Source organism: Amblyomma mixtum, chromosome 1 (genome assembly GCF_055824585.1).
Source record: "Amblyomma mixtum isolate Tamu chromosome 1, ASM5582458v1, whole genome shotgun sequence".
NCBI classification, from domain to species: Eukaryota; Metazoa; Arthropoda; class Arachnida; order Ixodida; family Ixodidae; genus Amblyomma; species Amblyomma mixtum.
Window position 1 is genome coordinate 67,870,297 of NC_143012.1, and position 20,788 is coordinate 67,891,084.

The following is a 20,788-nucleotide window of genomic DNA, read 5'->3' on the forward strand; positions in this document are numbered from 1 at the left end:
GTGGGGGGAAGTAGCGCATGCTGTTGAGCGGTGGGCTTTTGATTTTTGCTCTCTCTCTCTCTCTCGCTGCAGTTCACTCGGTAATTTTATCTTAAGGGGGGACCCTGGTCTTGGAAAGAAAATTTTATTAATCTAGATAAAGTAATGAAATTTTCAGGCCACATGTATTTTTGTGTGCTGATTTTAGAGATGTCATTTAATTTCGTGGAAAACAATTCCTTGAGCACTTCTGCAATTTTTATGCTAGTATTTTGCGGAGAGTTTCGCAGAAAATTTGCCGCAGGAAACTCGCTGAAATGCATGCCATTGGGTTCTCTTGACACCAAGGAATGCAGTAAGGGTAACATTATCATCCTGGCTATCATAGAAGTTGAGTTATAGGGTACTGACGCTGCCACTTCAGAAACAGGAATACACACTTTTCTTCTCATTTCTGAAGCGACAATTTGAAAACTCTATAACTCATGTTCTATGATAGCCAGGATGATAATTTTACCCTTATTGCATTCCTTAGTGGCAAGAGAACCCAATGGCATGCATTTCAGCGAGTTTCATGGAGCAAATTTTCTGCAAAACTTTTCCCAAAATACTTGCATAAAAATTGCACAAGTGCTCAAGGAATTGTTTCACACGAAATTAAGTGGCATATCTAGAATCAGCGCGCAAAAATACATGTGGCCTGAAAATTTTATAACTGTGACTTCATTAATAAAATTTTTTTATTTTTTTTTCAAAACCCTGTTGTGCTGCACGCATATAGCAAGCTTTGGAAGGACTGCATGAACGTAACGTTGGAATTGAGAGCAGGTGTAACGGACACAAACGGCTCAAACGACACTGTGCAGAACTGATAAGCTATGCTAGATGATGATAGCACTTCGTTTGAATGAGTTGATTCAATTCTTCAAAGGTACGTACTTGCGCAAGACAGGCAGGGACAAACCAAGTAGCACAAATGACATGTAGAGAGTGCTCTGTATCTGTGTCGCTTTTTTTTTTTCTTCGTTCATCCCTGCCTTTCTTGCACAGGTATTTACCCTTGAAGATGTGTAAGCGTCAATTCCGGTTAGCGGTGCTAATTTGTACTGGACACACTTTGATGACTTCTTCTTAGAGACTTACTTCCCTTTTGCTGAAGTATGAGTCTGTATTCTGCCCAAATTCATTCACGGGAACAATTTTGCATGATTTGTGGCATTGGCAAAAATGAGGTTCTCTCAGAAATTACGCTATTTTCAGTAACGGGTAGGAAAGGGTAGGAAGGGGTAGCTTGTAGTGCATTGTGCTTTTGGTGGTCATTCAAAAATCGTACTCTGTGGGCTTTGTTATGCTAATGCAGTGTGGCTAAAAATACCGACAGCTTACCGCTAGTTCAGCACCACAGAAGGCGCTGTTATGTCGTTCCCTCGATTTACCCAATCCGCTCTCTCGCACAACACCGCTGCCGACTCCCGCCGCCCGTGCAGTCTGAAGCGACAGAGATGCAGCACATCGATCTCTTCGAAGAGCAGCCGGTGGAAGGTCGTCGCCGCCGGGCCCTCAACATGCGCTACATCGACGATGACATCCTGCTGCTCTGAGGAAGGCGGTAGCAGCAGCTCATCCCCATCATCCGCCGCCTCGCCCGAGCAGCCGCCCCTGCGCTGCCCTCCCCTCTACCTGCGGAGAGAGAGCCGACCCCAGCCCGCATCTCCGCCGCCACTGCCCACCATCGCTGTGGCACTCGTGCCAGAGCTGGCTTCGTGCCGGTGATGACGCCATGCAGGTTTTTCAACTGCCTCAGGACGTTGTGATGATTCGGGTCTGGACAAACAACTGTGCAGTTGTGGGGCGTGAATGTGAAGTGTGCGTGTCGATGCGACAAACATAAGTGCAGGTTGTAGTGTGGTGCTGGACTTCAAAAGCAAGAGCTTGACGCTGCAAGTCCTCGGCGAATGAAGGCACGGGCCCCCGCTTCGTGACTTCCCGAGACGCTTGTGAATGAATTTGCCGCTTGGGCCAGGACTGCTGCTCTGTGCGGGGAAGCCGGACTGTACAGTACGGACTGTACGGAACTTTTACAGTGCGCCGCTTGCCTGCACGCGTGCGACGACTGTCTTGCAATATTGAGAGTGGTGCATTGTACAGATTGGACTGTTTCACAAAGCTAGCATAGGCAGGACTGGAAGCTCTCCTTAGGTGTGCCAATCTGCGTGAAGAACCGGGCATTGAATGCCTAGGCATGAACAAAGGCACTGGTATTCGGTGCTGCGGAAGAGAGGCTTCCTGGTTGTCATGGTAGCCCGTAGGTAGGATGGTTTTATTCTTGGCTACCAGATGTCTCCAACGGGAGTGGCTCTGTGTTAAGCGTAGTATTTTCGCATCGCACCGTGGAGCCAGCTTCCAGCTCCTGTGCATACTTGCTCTGTGGTATGTTCATGCGACACATAAAGGTCCCTTCGCCATTGATGACAGCTTCGTAATAGAGTGTATCGCGTGGAGTTGTCACATTTCCTCCTTCGGTATGTCGATGAACAAGGGCGCTGGTGTAAGCATGGTGCAGGCAAAGAAATGCAGTGCTTGCTATGTACAGTGAGATTATCAACTAGGAGTGAGAGAGTTCAGCTCTTCTGATTTCTCTTTTGTCTCTTTCATTGGCATTACAAATCAGCCTGTTAATCACACATTTTCATTTACTTGAATGTACCTGTTGATGTGTGGCAGCCAGGTATGTCTGGCTTCAGCATGGAATTCAGATGTCGGGGATAGCGGCCATGTAGTCCGGAAGTATGAACAATACCTACTGATCATGTTTATTGCGGGAGTGTGGCCCTATGATTTAGTTCCTTATTTAAATGTGCGAAGGCTTTGTATTTCAGATTTGCAGGGTTGCAGTCCTGCTGGCGGCATTATCCGCAGCATAATTATTTGAGAACAAAGGAGTGTCTGGTTGCCTGACATTGCGTCTCAAGTGTCACAAGTCATGCCCTCACTAGAAAGGTCTGAAGCAACTCTAGTTGCTCGACCAATTTGCTTGCCTGCCTCGCTTAGCCGCCCCTCGATGTGTGAAGTTAGATGCGGCGTTTTCTAAAACTGTGGCCTGTTGTTCTGGTAGCCAAGAGCTCAAGGTTTTTGTGGCTTCACAGTGAGCCTGATAATTCAAGGGGTATATTCACAGGACCGTTTGTTTCGGAACCAATTCGCTTTTCCTCTGTTCGCCGTGCGCGCGATGGGCTGCTTTGCCGCGTGACATCAGCCTGGCTGCCGTCACACGGCAAAGCGGCCACTCAGATGCAGCGCATCGCGGGGAAGTGAACTGTCTCGTGGATATGCCCCGCAGTTCTTCTGATTGCTGATGGGTGTGTGTGTGTAGAGACATTGTTGTTGCTCGATTCACCTTTGCATGCTTGTTCTCTTAATTGTGGTGAAGAGTGGCCTGGTCTGGTTAATTTGGTGCCCAACTGTCGCCAGTGCAGAGAATTGAGTTGGATGAAATGAGTTGGAGTGAAGTTGGGTGACCATTAAAAAAAAAATTCGAGCAGCGACATTTTGGCAATTGCCTGTCGCATTACACCTCAATTGAACTGAATTGTGGCTGTGGTAAGAACCACAAGGTTATTCATTGAACCTTTCAAATGTTGCATCTTAGAATGGTGAGCTCTATGGAAGATATGAATTTTGTCAACAGAATCATTGTTGATGCTGAAACATTAGGATGCATTGCTTTTAGGGAGGAGGGCATTTACTATGCTGTTTACTGATTTTCTGAATCAGAGATATTGAGGTTTCATTTCACGCAAGATCAGCTCTGTTCAGAGATACCCAAATTGCCAGCGCTGATCGGGCCATCCACACCTTATTGCAATGGCATTCAAGCCACGCCCATGCCAATGCAGCAATTGGTAAAGAGCGCTAACAGAGCAACCATGCTTAGAGTTGGCGAATTGTGTTTGTTTGTTTGCATTGTTTTTCGTGTTGGTTTCCTTGTCTTGTCTCATCTGGTCGATCTCACCGGAGCAGTAGTGGGCATACTGGCACTAGAAGTCAGTTCGTTTTTTTTTTTATGTGTGCGTGTGTTTTTCGTCACTTCCTCACCTGCAATTCGCATTCTGTGTTACTCTGCCTGAAGTTAGTCGTACACAGTAATGCATTTTCTTGCTGTATGTATTGTGCTTCGCATAAAGCGTTGAGCTCAAGTCATGGAATTTTTCTGCACCTGGTGCATAATTTATGATTTTCTAATTGTGTTTTGCATAATTGCAATGAAATAGCTCTTTGTAAAAACTTGGTTCCCCCCCCCCACCTGCTTAACTTGCTCTGTCTTCTAAGAAACAGCAAAAAGTGCATGTGTGAAGATAAATGTACTTATCTTTTGTCTGTCTGCCTTTAAAGGAGTTGCTTATTGAGGTCTTCTGTTCTTACTTTTTCTTTGCCAAGAAATCAGCTTTTTTGTTATCAGCTCAGAGCTGCTTCGGCCTCTCAACGGGAGCTTTTCTCTCGTGTCGTTTCAGCCATCCTTGAAGACTCTGCCAGCTGAATCCCAGTGAATACTTTATGTAAGGCTGCTGAAATGCAGAGTGCATGTCGTAGTTTATATCTGGGGATTAGAGAATTATCTGGCGTTTTAAAACGCTCCGTTTTTCTTTCACGCGTCTCTCTTGTTCCCCCCCCCCCCCCCCCAAAAATAGTGCAGCCTAAGTCCGCACTGCCTTGTGGATAAACGTTCACCCGCTTGAAACTTTGGAGTCTGTGTTAGTTTCGGTTCTGCCTTGCACATTTGTGGATTGAAGGTAATTTTTTTGTTGTTGGCAACAAAATGTTAGTGTGTTCAGAGAGTCGCCATATTTGAAGTTCCGTTCTGTCTGAAATCGTGAGCGCGGTATTTCATAAACTGTTTGGTCAACAAGCGGAAAGCACCTGTATAAAAGCATATCTCACATATTATTAAAGAAGATCCTTTTCATGAGCCATCGTTTGTGGCAAACGCCGTGTGTCATTGCAAAGCGGTAGATTCACATTTCATCAGCAGGCCATGATATTGCATACAGGACATTTTATTGTTTGTGCAGCAGTGTTCATATACAGTGTTCCACATCCTTCATTTCTAGGATTTGCAGTGAATACCCATGTTATCACAGTTCTTGAGAGAGTGTTTATTTATATGCATCTACCCACTCTAGCCTGTATCACTGCTTGCCAGCCAAATAAAAGTCGTGTTGTGTACATAGTACTGCTTTCTGCGTTTTTTGAAGTATTTCTCAGACATGTCTCAGACCAGCTGAGCATTGTTCTACATTTTTGATGTTGAGTTGAAAATGCATGTTTGCTGCCAAAAAAATTACCTAAAAATTCTATTTAAAATATTACAGTTCAGATTCAGGGTATCGAAAGCTGTTGTGTAACTCATATTCTTTTTGCTCATCGACTGTTAATGCTGACATTGATACCAGTGCTGTGCCAATGATTACTGTTTGCAGAGGGATTGTTTATCTCGGAACTTACTTGCAGTGGAGTTGCTGTAAATTTTGTGATTGTTTTCTACATCCTATTGAAGCACCTTTTTGCCTGCCTGTACTTGCAGTTGACTTGCGGGGAATTTTGATCCTTTTCCGCACGCCGCGGTGGCTCAGTGGTTATGGTGCTCGGCTGCTGACCCGAAAGACGCGGGTTCGATCCCGGCCGCGGCAGCTAGAATTTCTTTGGAGGAGAAATTCTAGAGGCCCGTGTACTGTGCGATGTCAGTGCACGTTAAAGAACCCCAGGTGGTCAAAATTTCCGGAGCCCTCCACTACGGCGTCTCTCATAGCCTTAGTCGCTTTGGGACGTTAAACCCCATAAACCAAACCTAAACCAGTAATTCCTTACAGCCGCCGTGGTGGCTCAGTAGTTATGGTGCTCGGCTGCTGACCCGAAAGACGCGGGTTCGATCCCGGCCGCGGCGGCCGAATTTCTTTGGAGGAGAAATTCTAGAGGCCCGTGTACTGTGCGATGTGAGTGCACGTTAAAGAACCCCAGGTGGTCGAAATTTCCGGAGACCTCCACTACGGCGTCTCTCACAGCCCGAGTTGCTTCAGGACATTAAACCCCATAAACCAAACCAAACCAGTAGTTCCTTACAGCATTACCAAAGCTACGGTGAGTGTACAGGGCAACGTTCTGATGCTGCGGAATGTAGTGCCAGTGTAAAATAGGCATACGAGCATATGGGACAGTGTGCTTTACAGAAGTGCGCATGTGCCAAACACTGTTTCACTTCGAACCTTAACGTATGCTCTCAGTATGTGCGTCATTTCTGGAGTTTATCGTGCAGGACTCATGTGCTGTAAAATATGTTTTCCAAAAAAAGGTGGTACCCTTTGAAGCAGGAGCCCTTGACTGAATTCGTCATCCTCTCCGCCCATCCTTTAACATGTTCCCTCCTTTCCTCTTTGTCTCGTGCTAGAGCTAGTGGAAAATAACGGAAGTGTAAAATATTTGCGAAGTGTGTTCAGGTCACGTACAAGGCTACGAGGCATGAGAAAAACTGCAATCACCGATATGCTGTGTTCTTGGGATTCAAGAGCTCAATAACAAACTGACGTACCAGAGGTTTTATCGTTTTTCATGCCTTGCGTCACATATATATGCACACCATGCATGTCACACCAGTCGTTCAGCTGTTGAAATTCCCGCAAGAGCATGAGAAGAAATTGAGTTATACATTACTTAGCGGTCATAGGCAAATGCCACGGGGTTATCCATGTCTTATGCAATGTTGCAGAGAGATAGCATACAGCGATTGCATGGCTTCAGAAACCTCTTAGTTCGTGTGCTAGCGCTTGCACTTAATGTCCAATCAGCTTTGCTTAAAAAGGCTCATAGAATGGGGCCGTGAGCAATTTTAAAACTCATTTTTGCTTTTTGGACCATGATGCTTTGAGTGCCCATGGTGGCTGAAGTCATAGTTTCTTTTACTATTACCTAGAGGGAAAGCTGCCGCTCCGTCTATGGGAGTTTGCATGGAGCCCCCTCAAGAGCACTTTAGCTCAAAGCATCATGGGCCGGTGAGCTACCGACTGCAGAACTATAGTCTTATACAACTTAAGTCTGCAGTGAAGCTCCGCCCACATTCAGCCTCCGTGCACAGAAGTCCTCCACGACAAAAAAGTAGTCCGTTGCTTAAACGTTTCTTGTTACCTAAACAAGAAGCTTATCGCAAGAAAAAAATTATGAGCTCTAGAATTTTGGTACCTGGATTGTTTGATGTAGTCAAACTTTAAAAAGCTGGTTTCGTTTACACTTGCGATTGACCAGCGGAGTAATACAGGACACCGCGGCCAAGTATTAGCAACTGCTGTTTGTTTTTTTTAAGTTGTAACCAACTATACAAATTTTGGCCAGAAAAACAATACAAAAATGAACGCTGTTCGAAAATCAAGAATGTCCTAACATTCGATATCCTACCCAATGATTGCAACAAATGAGCACAAAAGCATGTAAATTCAAAGTTTGTTCAATATAAGAGATGGCTAGCTCTCCTATTGGCCAAGTATTGAACACTACAAAAACTAATATTTCATACTTAAGGTATGAGGGTACTGTTCAGAAGGAAAGTTTTGGTATCGAATGCAAAGAGGAAATTAGTGATCTATATTTAAAGATTGCCTTTTGTATTCTAATCAGAGTGTTGAAATACACAAAAAAAAATTTTTCTCAAAAAATGTATTAATACATCCCACACTAGCAGTCATGACTCGCATATACCTCTACACATCTACAGCGAAAAAGAAGAAAATTCCTCTTGCAGTTATGTACATAAAGCCATCAGCTGTGCAATTAACTAAAATAATTACGATATCATCAATTGTAGTTTCTTATTTACAGTATTACCAAAAACAGCTGTTTTTGGTAATATCAATCAGGTGATAGAGAAATGCGCAGAATATAACCAGCCCCTATATATAGCGTTCATTGATTACAAGAAAGCATTCGACTCAGTAGAAACCTCAGCAGTCATGGAGGCATTGTGGAATCGGGGTGTAGAAGAGTGTTATGTGAAAATATTGGAAGATATTTATAACGGTTGCACAACTACCATAGTTCTCCATAAAGTCAGCAATAAAATTCCAATAAGGAAAGGTGTCGGGCAGGGAGACACAATCTCGCCTATGCTATTCACTGCCTGTTTACAGGAGGTATTCCAGGGCCTGAAATGGGAACAGTTGGGGATAAGAGTTAATGGAGAATACCTAAGTAATCTGCGATTCGCTGATGACATTGCCTTGCTAAGTCACTCAGGACATGAACTGCAAAGCATGATCAATGAATTAGACAGGCAGAGCAGAACGGTCGGGCTAAAAATTAACATGCAGACTTCAATGCGAAGGTAGGCAAGAAGCAAGCTGGAGACCAGGCGGTAGGTGACTATGGCATAGGTTCTAGGAATAGCAGGGAAGAGTTATTAGTAGAGTTCGCAGATAGAAATAATTTACGGATCATGAATACCTTCTTCCGCAAACAAGCCAACAGGAAGTAGACGTGGAAGAGCCCCAATGTTGAGACTAAAAATGAGAAACACTTCATACTGTGCGCTCAGCCTGGCATCGTAGAGGATGTGGAGGTCCTCCGAAAGGTCCGTTGTAGCGACCACAGAATGGTCAGGTCTCGCATTAGCTTAGATTTGAAAAGGGAGCGCAGGAAATTAGTGAAGCGGAAGTCTATTAACGAGTTAGCATTAAGAGGGAAAGTAGAGGAATTCAGGATCTTGCTGCAGAACAGATTTTCCGCTTTAATTGAAGATGGCGACTGTAATGTTGAAACGACGAACAATCGTCTCTCAGATATCATAACGGAGTGCGCCGTAGAAGTAGGCGGTAGGATGGTTCGACAGGATACCGAGAAGCTATCTCAGGAGACTAAGGATCTGATTAAGAAACGGCAAAGCATCAGGACGTCTGACTCTATAGATAGAATAGAGCTAGTAGAGCTGTCGAAGTTAATAAATAAGCGCAAGGTAGCCAACATCAGGAAGTTTAACATGGAGAAAATCGAGCATGCTCTAAAGAGCGGAGGTAGCCTAAAAGCAGCGAAGAAAAAACTAGGCATTGGTAAAAACCAGAGACAAAGAGGGCAATGTCATTAGCAATATGGATAAGATAGTTAAAGTAGCTGAAGAATTTTACACAGATCTATACAGTAGCGATAGCAATCAGAATGTTACTGAGAGTGGCAGTGGAACACAGCAATGGGGCATCCCGCCAGTAATGAAGGAAGAAGTAAAGAAAGCCTTGGGAGCAATGCAGAGGGGGAAAGCAGATGGTGAGGATCAGATAACCGCAGATTTGTTGAAGGATGGAGGAGAGATTGTGCTCGAAAAACTAGCCACCCTGTATATGCAATGCCTTATGACCTCGAGCGTACCTAGAGCTTGGAAAAACTTAGCATTATCTTAATTTATAAGAAAGGAGACGTCAAGGACTTGAATTACAGACCGATCAGCTTATTGTCTATTGCCTACAAGGTATTTACTAAGGTAATCGCTAATAGGGTCAGGACAACCTTAGACTTCAATCAACCACAACCAAATGACCAGGCAGGCTTTCGTAAAGGATACTCGACAATGGACCATATTCACGCAATCAATCAGGTGATAGAGAAATGCGCAGAATATAACCAGCCCCTATATATAGAGTTCACTGATTACAAGAAAGCATTCGACTCAGTAGAAACCTCAGCAGTCATGGAGGCATTGTGGAATCGGGGTGTAGAAGAGTGTTATGTGAAAATATTGGAAGATATTTATAACGACTGCACAGCTACCATAGTTCTCCATAAAGTCAGCAATAAAATTCCAATAAGGAAAGGTATCAGGCAGGGAGACACGATCTCGCCTATGCTATTCACTGCCTGTTTACAGGAGGTATTCCGGGGCCTGAAATGGGAACAGTTGGGGATAAGATTTAATGGAGAATACCTAAGTAATTTGCAATTCGCTGATGACATTGCCTTGCTAAATCACTCAGGACATCAACTACGAAGCATGATCAATGAATTAGACAGGCAGAGCAGAACGGTGGGGCTAAAAATTAACATAGAGAAACCAAACTAATGTTCAACAGCCTAGCAAGGGAACAGCAGTTCACAATTGGTAGCCAGGTGCTGGAAGTAGTAAAAGAATATGTCTATTTAGGGCAGGTAGTGACAGCTGATCCAGATCATGAGAGGGAAATAACTAGAAGAATAAGAATGGGGTGGAGTGCATATGGCAGGTTATCTCAGATCATGAATGGCAGTTCACCAATATCCCTCAAGAGAAAAGTCTACAACAGGTGTATCTTACCGGTACTCGCCTATGGGGCAGAAATGTGGAGGCTAACAAAGAGGGTTCAGCTTAAGTTAAGGACAACGCAGCGAGCTATGGAAAGAAAAATGATAGGTGTAACGTTAAGAGATCGGAAGCGGTCGGAGTGAGTGAGAGGACAAACGGGCGTTAATGATATCCTAGTTGAAATCAAGAGGAAGTGGGATTGGGCAGGGCATGTAATGCGAAGGCAAGATAACCTCTGGTCCTTGAGGGTAATGGAGTGGATTCCAAGAGAAGGCAAACGTAGCAGGGGGCGGCAGAAAATTAAGTGGGCGGATGAGATTAAGAAATTTGCGGGAATATGGTGGCCGCGGCTGGCGAGGGACAGGGTTAATTGGAGAGGCACGGGAGAAGCCTTTGCCCTGCAGAGGGCGTAGTCAGGCTGATGATGATGATGATGAACAAATCTTATTGCACATGCAAACATTTCTTGAGGAGCTCGTCTGAACAAAGGTCTTTGTACGAAACCTTTACCTTGTTCAGAATGTCATTTGAAAGTCCTGCCTTGTGCTTGGCCAGCCGCTTTAGCTCGGTTGAAAGCACGCCAACTGCTTGCTCCTACAGGGTGTGCACAGCCCATGCCTTGGATTATCGTCCGTGGAACTGCAGTGGAACAAACTAGCTAGCATTGCCTGTTTCACTCCTGCAAGATTTTCGACGTTAGCTCTGATGGCAATGCCATAGTAATTTTCAAGGCGGTCAATGAGCCCATCACTCAATTTTCCTTTGCCACCTAATCCACGCACTGTCTTCTTCGGCTTTCTTAGCCGGCATCCAACCCGTTTTTGGACATGGCCAATGCATACAAATTTTAAAGCGAAAAACTTCACTACTCGGGTCAGAGCCGAGCTTCGCGTGAGCCGAACTGGTGAGTTATGCGCATGCGCGAAACCGAGTGACGTCACGCGCTGCGCAGGTGGTCGCTCCTCGCCGCTGCCGACTCCGTCGCCTGACCTTTCGGCGCAGCCGCGCGCTACTGCGCATGTGCGTCGCCTCCTCGCTGTCACTACAACTGCGCGCTTCGCCTCCTCGCCCACCGTATGACCTTTCGTTGCAGCCGCGTGTTGCCCGCGTCGCAGCCGGCAACCCTCCTCTCCGCATTCCTGCGGGCAGTTTCAACCGCGCCAATTTCCGTCTCCTCCTCTGCCTCCGTACAGGCAGTGTGTGGACGGCCGTCAAACCAAGCATATAACTGAAGCTTTTCGCTTGTATATCCAGGCTTAACCAGAGCTAAGCCACTGCCTTTTTTTTTCACGCTATTTGGTCCATAAATATCCTTCACTGTCGAGTAGCTCTTCGAGTCTCCATCTCCGTAGTAGTGCACATATTTCAAGCCGCGCGGCGTTTCTGACCTCACAAACATGCGGTAAAGTCCAACCACTGGCAATGCCTGTGTGGTTGGCATGACAAGTTGTGTGATTCGCCTTCCATTACAGGAATTCGCTGCTTGTAGGACTCAGTTTGTTCTTGATCTTGCATGTGCTGGACAAACCTTTCACATAAATTATTTTTCCTGTATCCACAGATATCAAAGAAACAGCCGTTCAATGAAGAGTGGCCACGTTTTTGTCATGTGTCATCCCCTGACACTCCGCACTGGTTACTGTTGACAGCCTTCTCCACTTCAGCCGCTGCATCAACCATTGACTTCGATGCAACCTCCTTTGCAGCGTCAGACCCCTTCAAAGATATTTTATCGTAAGCGGAATGCCACGGGGGTGGAGGCATTCATAATTTTGCAAAATGTTTTCAGACCCACATGCCCACTTCCTAGTTGTCCCATTGCATATGCAAGTCGAACATTGTTCTCCACTGAATGCCCTGACTTTTTTGATGAGGAGAAATCGTTCTCATAGACACAAGCAAAGCGCATGCAGAGTAGCCAACACACAAAACACACCTGCGTAGGAGCGCTCCTCGAGTTTCAGGGGTGGTGCCATGTCAAGGTCAATTATCCTGTTTCCTTCCGGCGTAGAATCCGATATACAGTCACTGTAGTCCTCCACATCGCCGAGTTTCAAGGCACTTGCTGAAGCACTCACGTTGGCGGGATTCGGTTCGTCGCCATCTTCACCTGTCGTGTGTCTATTTCCGGCAAACTTTCGCTTTCGTCTCCTCTGCACTCTAAGCTTCCCCATGTGGGTAAAGCGCGTAAACAACGAAGTGAAATCGTTGAAGCACACGAGTCACCGAGCAAGCAGTCTGCAGGTTCTTCAATTTGCGCGGGAATGCTTCAGGGTGCACAACTCACGTGATCGAAACACCATGTGGCCCTCTTGCGAGCACTTTTGTTATTAAATGAAAGCAAAAAATAAACATACACGCTTAAAAAAGTTATGATTGTAAACTGAAAAATTATGTGCAAAAAAGGTAAGTCTGCCAAAGGAGGCAAATATTTTTTGATATATAGAAACGGAAACTCTTAGTTTCGGTTTTGCAAAATGCACAGGGGGTTGCAAATTTGGCTGTATCTTTGAAAGGATTTTAGTTGGAAGCATAATTTTTTTAGAGCGCAGCTCTTTGGCGTCCGTTCCTGGGTTTCGCGTCGTCGTCGGCGTCGGCCTCGTAACCAGCTCCGCCCCCCTTTCATCCCCCCAGCGCTATCGGCGTCAGCGGCATCAGTCAGTCGCTGCTATCTCTTCCCTCCTCCCTTTATCGTGTTGTCCGCTTGCTGCGCGCGCTTCTGCCCCCATCGTTTGCCGCTGGGTGTACACGCCGCCCCCCTCCCCCCTCTTCCTGCGAGTCTCCGGTTGTCAAAGCGCCGGCTCGAACTTAATTCCTTTCTTCGCTCCTCCTCCAATGCAACCCCTGTGCGGTGGCAATCAGAGAGCCAGATCGGTGGCGGCGGATCTGTATATGTGCACCGCCCGAGCCGAAATTGCGAATACGTGTGAAAAAAAAAAAAAATTGTGTGATAGCGCATACATGTGTTGCTCGATTTCTTTGCCTCAATCTATCGAAAAGGTGAAACAGCTTATTTGCTGCGCTCAAATTTCGCATTAGGAAGTAACGTAATCGTCGGTAATTTTTTTGCCAATCATACAGAAATTAATGTGTAATTTGATAAAAATAAGTTTTCAAAGTGGCTTATACATTAACAGACGCACTTTTAAAAGGAAATATGTTCTAAAAAAGATGTTGCTTTAACATTTTAAGAGGTTTTTATGGCATTTCGGGAAAAAATTTATTGGCGTCGTGTGCTGTTGCGGTTTCGCTTCTATGGCTTTTGCACACTGCGTTCGCGCCGAAGTCGTCTGCGCGCACACGGACAGCGTCTTCGGAATGAAACGACTTGGTAGTGACACGCCGTGTTCTAAAAAAAAATGGCCTGGCTTAGCTTATGGTTAAGCCTAGGATGCGAAGCATACCGCCGGCGGAGGCTGCGCGTCCGCAAGCGAGCGCACGAGTTGAGCCCCAGCTTTCACAGCTGTTGTGACGTCAGCGCCCCTAGCGGAAGAAGCGGGAGTTAGGCCGCCGGTGGCACGGCGCACGAGTTGAGCCCCAGCTTTCACAGCTGTTGTGACGTCAGCGCCCCTAGCGGAAGAAGCGGGAGTTAGGCCGCCGGTGGCACGGCCGGACTGAATGCAGCGGAGCGCGAGCGCGCTCCGCTGCATTCAGTCCGGCCGTGCCGGTGGAGGCTGCGCGTCCGCAAGCGAGCGCACGAGTTCAGCCCCAGCTTTCAAAGCTGTTGTGACGTCATATCACGTGGTGCGCCGATGTAGGTCAAGTGGTAGCTACGCGGCCGCGCGCGGCGCAGCAAGGAAGAGCTCGGTTGTGCGGCTAGTATGCTTCGCATAAAAATACAACTGTCCCGCAACAAGTAGCTCACCGGCCCATGATGCCTTGAGCGTCCATGGTGGCTGAAGTGCAGCGCCGCCAGCTTTCCCTGTAGGTAATGGAATAATAGTAAGAAACTCTATGGCGTCGTGTGCAGTTGCGTTTTTGCTACTACGGCTTTTGCACATTGCGTTCGCGCCAAAGTCGTCTGTGCACACAAGAACAGCGTTTTCGGAATTGAACGCTTTAATAGTGCCACTCTATGTTCCCGAAAAAAAATACGACTGTCGCGCACCAAATAGCTCACCGGCCCATGATGCTTCGAGCGTCCATGGTGGCCATGGAGGAAGGTGTCCATGGTGGCCGAAGTGCAGTGCCGCCAGCTTTTCCTCTAGGTAACAGTAAGAAACTCTTCTTTAGGTTATGTTAAACTCTATGATTTGCGCCATAGAATTTCTTACCTGGAGGAGAAGCTGGCGCCCCTTCTATGGGAGTTTGCGTGGAGCCCACCACATGTGTGCGCCATTCTTGCACACACGACTTGCGCAGATGACTTTCGCGCGAACGCAGTGTGCAAAAGCCATAGCAATGAAAACGCAACAGCAAACGATGCCAATAAAAGGTTTTACTTTTCTGAAATGCCATTAAAAACCTCTCAAAGCGTTTAAGCAACGCCATTTTTTGTAAACTTATTTATTTTTAAAAGTGCACGACGTGGTGTGCTTGGCCAATAGGAGAGCGAGTCACCTCTTATTTTGAGCAAACTTCGCACTTAAATGCTTTTCTGCTCGTTTGTTGCAATTTACAGACAGGATATTGAATGTTAGGGCATTCTTAATTATCGAACAGCATTTATTTTTGCATTATTTTTTGGGCAAAAGTTCTCAAGGATCTATGAATGTAAAGAGTCTCTAGAACGAACGTCAAGTATTGAACACTACAAAAACTAATATTCCGTACTTAACAGGCGCACTTTTAAAAGAAAATATCTTTTAACAAAATGTTGTTGCTTAAACATTTTAAGAAAGTTTTCAATGACATTTTGGACAAAAAAACTTTTATTGGCGTTGTGTGCTGTTGCGGCTTCGCTACCCTATTGAAAATACTGAACGTGGATTCTGCGTGCCTATCTTTGCGTGTTTATTGCCACGCACATTGTGACGATTGAGCGAGGTCGCAGAACGCGAGACATATTTCACACAATTTGCGCAAGCCGAGCAAGCTCGCAAATGCGACACATCTGTCACATAAAGTGCGCAAGCCGCGTAAGGCTCGTACAGCAGGAGACATCCTCGCGTGATATGCGCAAGCCGGGTGGGGCTTCCAGAATGTCCGAGAGCCAAGGGTGAGTCCCAGAATGTTCAAGAGCCTTGTCTGGCTCACAGAGCACTAGACAGTGTCAAATGGAGTCACCATCATGATACCGATAATACCTTGCATGGCTGCAAGGCTCCTACATCACTGCTCAACACGTTACGCCAATGCCCTACCTAAAGGCCTCCTCACCTGTCTGTCACTGCCTCATTCAGCATGCATGTTGTGAGATAACAAGCTTTGCAGCAATGGTGCTTCGTGGGATGACTCTCATGTGTGTAGCATGCTTGCAAAAGGACATAGATAAGGTCACCTTAACTGGCTTTATTAATGCCACATCCCTCATGACGGGTGCCACACAGTGGCTAAACAATTTCTTCAGCTTCTCCAAGTCCAGCAGGTTGGCGTCTTGATCCAGGTTCTCACTATGCAGCACCTGCAAAAAGGTAGCAGTATATGCAAAAAAATTCAGTTAATTTGTTTTCTCGAAATTCCAGAAAAGGGCACAAGTAGTTCTTCCATTAATGAACTAATGATGATTTCGAAAAGTATCAGGTTTGAAATACAGACATTGGAAAACCCGACTCAAGCACGCAGGCTGCTCAGCATCAAACCTGCACAAAATCTAATAACCGTGTCACACAGGCATTTTGAAGGCTTTCAAATGGCCATCAACTCAGTGGCACTTGAATGCAGCTAAATGGGCATTTCCAATAGCCACAGAGTCCCTAGAACAGTGTGGACATCTATCAAGATTTTGAAGGCTTTTCAGTGGTAGAAATTTGCACTCAGACATGGAGCACTCGCAACTTACACTAAGGAATAAAATCAAAGGAATTTAATCGCTGAAAGAATACTCAACATGAAATGTACAACTTATTTCACTGAAAAAAAAGAAGGCTGGCCACAAAACACTGCAGCAAGCGTATTATCACTGTTGCCAATAGCACAAAAACAATGAATACCACCTTTTCAAAACTGCGTGAGTGCTACAACAGCTTCCCAGCAAAATTATCAACTGTGACAGTGGCTCCACAGCAGTTTGGTGCGAGATGATGAAATATCTCTACGGCGATCAAGTATTCTGTGTAGCAGCGGCATAACTCCCGAGTTGAAGTGCAAATCTCAAAGCTCAATCTCCCACCTTAACTGTTATCTTTAAATACATATTTAAATTCATTGCAGCATGCTGCAGAAGTATGTGGTCAGATCATTCGAGAGGATACCTGCAAGCTATCTCAGGAGACGAAAGATCTGATGAAGAAACGCCAAAGCATCAGGACGTCTAACTTCAGAGATAGAATAGGACTAGGAGAGCTATCGAAGTTAATTATAAGTGCAAGGTAGCCAACATAAGAAAGTTTAACATGGAGAAAACCTATCATGCTCTAAAGCATGGAGGTAGCCTAAAATCAGTGAAGAGAAAACTAATCACTGGTAAAAACCAGATGTATGCGCTGAAAGACAAAGAGGGCAATGTCATAAGCAATATGGATAAGATAGTTAAAGTAGCCGAAGAGTTCTACACAAATCTCTACAGTAGTGAATGTAATCAGAAGGTTACAGAGAGAGGCAGTAGAGCACAGCAATGGGACACCAGCTAGTAACGAGGGAGGAAGTAAAGAAAGCCTCAGGAGCAATGCAAAGGGGTAAAGCAGCTGGTGAGGATCAGGTAACAGCAGATTTGTTGAAGGATGGAGGAGAGATTATGCTAGAGAAACTAGCCACCCTGCATACGCTTGCCTCGTGACCACGAGCGTATCAGGAGCTTGAAAGAATGCGAACATTATTTTAATTCATAAGAAAGAAGATGTCAAGGACTTGAAGATTTACAGACCGATCAGCTTACTATCCATTGTCTACAAGGTATTTACTAAGGTAATCACTAATAGACTCAGGACAACCTTCGAATTCAATCAATCAAATGATCAGGCAGGCTTTCATAAAGGATACTCAACAAGAGACCACATTCATGCAATCAATCAGGTGATAGAGAAATGGGCAGAATACAACCAACCCCAATATATAGTCTTTATTGACTACCAGACAGCAATTGACTCGGTGGAACCACAGCTGTCATGCAGGCATTGTGGAATCAGGGTGTAGAAGAGTGTTATGTGAAAATATTGGAAGATATTTATAACGACTGCACAGCTACCATAGTTCTCCATAAGGTCAGCAATAAAATTCCAATAAGGCAAGGTGTCAGGCAGGGAGACACGATTTCACCAATGCTATTCACTGCCTGTTTACAGGAGGTATTCCGGGGCCTGAAATGGGAACAGTCGGGGAGAAGAGTTACTGGAGAATACCTAAGTAATTTGAGATTCCCTGATGGCATTGCCTGGCTAAGCCACTCAGGATATGAACTGCAAAGCATGATGAATGAGTTAGACAGGCAGAGCAGAATTGTGGGGCTAGAAATGAACACGCAGAAAACCAAAGTAATGCTCAACAGCCTAGCAAGGGAACAGCAGTTCACAATTGGTAGCGAGGTGCTAGAAGTAGTAAGAGGATATGTATACTTAGTGCAGGTAGTGACCGCTGATCCGGATCATGAGAGGGAAATAACTAGAAGAATAAGAACGGGGTGGAGCGCATATGGCAGGTTCTCTCAGATCGTGAAAGCCAGTTGCCAATATCCCCCAAGAGAAAAGTCTAACACAGCTGTATCTTACTGGTACTCACCTATGGGGCAGAAATGTGGAGGCTAACAATGAGGGTTCAGCTTATTTCAAGGACAACGCAGCGAGCTATGGAAAGAAAAATGATAGGTGTAACGTTAAGAGATCGGAAGCGGGCGGAGTGGGTGAGGGAAAAAACGCGGGTTAATGAAATCCTATTTGAAATCAAAAGGAAGAAATGGGCTCGGGCAGGGAATGTAAGGCGAAGGCAAGACAACCGCTGGTCCTTGAGGGTAACAGAGTGGATTCCATGAGAAGGTAAATGTAGCAGGGGGTGGCAGAAAATTAGGTGGGCGGATGAGATTAAGAAGTTTGCGGGGATACGGTGGCCACAATTGGCAGAGGACAGGGTTAATTGGAGAGACATGGGAGAGGTTTTGCCCTGCAGTGCGTGTAGTCAGGCTGCTGCTGCTGCTGCTGATGATGATGATGACAGCCTGAGCACACCTACAAAGTAAAACTGTGAACTCGACCCAGCAGCACTTTACTGTGTTGAAAGAGAACAGGTACAATTGAATTACTGCATTACCTTGTTATCATTAAAAAGTACAGGGCTCTAAGGACTTCCTAATTTACATCGAAACGAATGGTTTACAGTGAACTTTCACGGATTACACTAACAGGCACTGAAAATCCAACACAGCTGCCCAAGAGAATATTAGGAAGCCGCGCTAGCCTTCTTTTGCGCTATGCTACCTGATACCAGATTAAGATTCGAGAGCAATTTACTCATACTCTAGCACTGGGATACGTTATGCCCCAGACTGATGCAGCTGTCTTACTAAAGGCAGAGAAGCTTTCAGTGTGGGTCATGTGTGCTGTGGCGTGAACACATGCACAGGATCGCCTGCTACCATTCAAGTCCTCTGTGTACACAAATGCAGGTGCAATAGAAAACCCACATCACAAATTTGGCTAGTCTGGTCGACCAAGCATGGGCCAGCTGATAGCACGAAGCAGCAGGTGCGACACATACCATCGTCATCAGCCTGACTAGGCCCACTGCAGGGCAAAGGACTCACCCATGTCTCCACATTAACCCTGTCCTTTGCTAGGTGTGGCCACCATATCCCCGTACACTTCTTAACCTCATCCGCCCATCTAAGTTTCTGCCGCCCCCTGCTATGCTTGCATTCTTTTGGAATCCACTCCATTACCCTTAAGGACCAGCGGTTATGTTGTCTTCCCATTACAAGCCCCGCCCAGGCCCATTTCTTCCTCTTAATTTCAAGTAGCATGTCATTAACCCGCGTTTGTTCCCTCACCCACTCCGCCCCCTTTTGGTCTCGTAATGTTAGACTTATCATTTTTCTTTCCATAGCACACTTTGCTGTCCTTATTGTTTGGCACGTGTTTTTTTCTTTGTAATAAGGCATAAAGTATTATACATGAATTACCACATGGCATCCTCCTATGACCGCTAAATAATTTATAATCAAATTTCTTTCTCCTGCTGTATTTGTTTCGGTTTCGACAGCTGAATGATGGCTGTGACGTCAAAGCGAGGTTATTGGTCACGTGAGGCATGAAAAACTGCAATACAATTGGTACTTCTCGCTCTTAAGGAATGCTGGTGTCAGCGCTGTAGCGAATTAAAATGATGAAGCAGCGATTATAAGTGCAGTTTTACCACGCCTCACGTGACCTATAACCTCTCTTTGATGTCATAGCCATAGTCAAATTGTTCACCGAAACAGGATGGCAGAAAAAGTTGATTATAAATTATTCAGCGGTCTCACGCGAATACCAGATGGTGATTCATGCATAGTAGTGTCTTCCGCAGCATTATAGAGAAGAAAACATGCCACCAAGATTAGGTGTCTATACTCTTTTAAGCTGAACTCTTTTAATTAGCCTCCACATTTCTGTCCCAAAAGTGAGAAACATGCAGGCTAAAGAAAAGATTTCAGCTTAAGTACCAAAGTGGCTCTAATCACACGATGAAGCGGAAAAACTCTCGACACTTGAACAGAGAACAAATAGGAATACCAACAAAATTTTAGATTCTTGTAAGGCTATCAAGCATTTCTGAATATTGTAAACTGCACTTTCACACATACAGTACGCATGTATGCCAAGCTCACATTCAGTAGCCCTGTTTTCCGGCTGTAATTATCACGGTCTGAGCTCAGTTACAGATTTAAAACCAGCCAAAAGATGCAACACAGGAAAAGAGAAGAAAACAGGTTGGACTATCAATTGAATTTTTTGTGAAGGAAAAGAAGGCTCGCATGAAGATGCGCCACACATGACCCACACCAGCGAAAGGCAGGACAACAAATAACTGTCACTGATATACAAGCACGTCATCTAAAAGAGAAAATTCTTTCCGTTGAAGATTGACTAATGGCTTCGCTACTCATACAGCCATTGCCTTGGAGATATGCATCAAATACCTTACAGATTTGTTTACCACTTCTATACACCACTGAAGTGTCACAGAAATCAGGCGTACACACTGATGGGTCATCTTATGATTTACACTCACGACATTGGCACTGTAGTGCCAGATTAGAAGCTGCCTTCCCCCTAACGAGTTAGTGCTCACTCAGGAACACATTAAAGACACCTGCACATATCCCTGAAGTAGTTTCTTGCACAAGCTAGCGGAATGTGATAAACCACTTCCTGCAAGTCCTGAACCTAGTTTTATGGGATACCATACTGCTATCCCGGGTTTTAACAGCAGCGC

General features: G+C 45.4%; 1 protein-coding gene and 1 pseudogene across 6 annotated transcripts in view; one reads left to right on the plus strand and one right to left on the minus strand.

Annotated features, from left to right (window-relative positions):
* LOC149366610 (lysine-specific demethylase 4A-like) overlaps positions 1 to 5,206 on the plus strand; it is a 54,995-nt gene extending 49,789 nt beyond the window's left edge. For 5 of the 6 annotated variants that reach the window (XM_089551481.1, XM_089551508.1, XM_089551498.1 and 2 more), the window contains one exon: positions 1,467 to 5,206. In XM_089551481.1, coding sequence (XP_089407607.1) covers positions 1,467 to 1,752 — 286 coding nt within the window. In that variant the 3' untranslated portion in view covers positions 1,753 to 5,206. The remainder of the gene's footprint in view (positions 1 to 1,466) is intronic. The other variant, XM_089551517.1, reaches the window with a different exon arrangement.
* A 5,523-nt stretch (positions 5,207 to 10,729) lies between these two features.
* Positions 10,730 to 12,194, minus strand: LOC149366611 (uncharacterized; annotated as a pseudogene).
* Between the last annotated feature and the right edge of the window lie 8,594 nt (positions 12,195 to 20,788).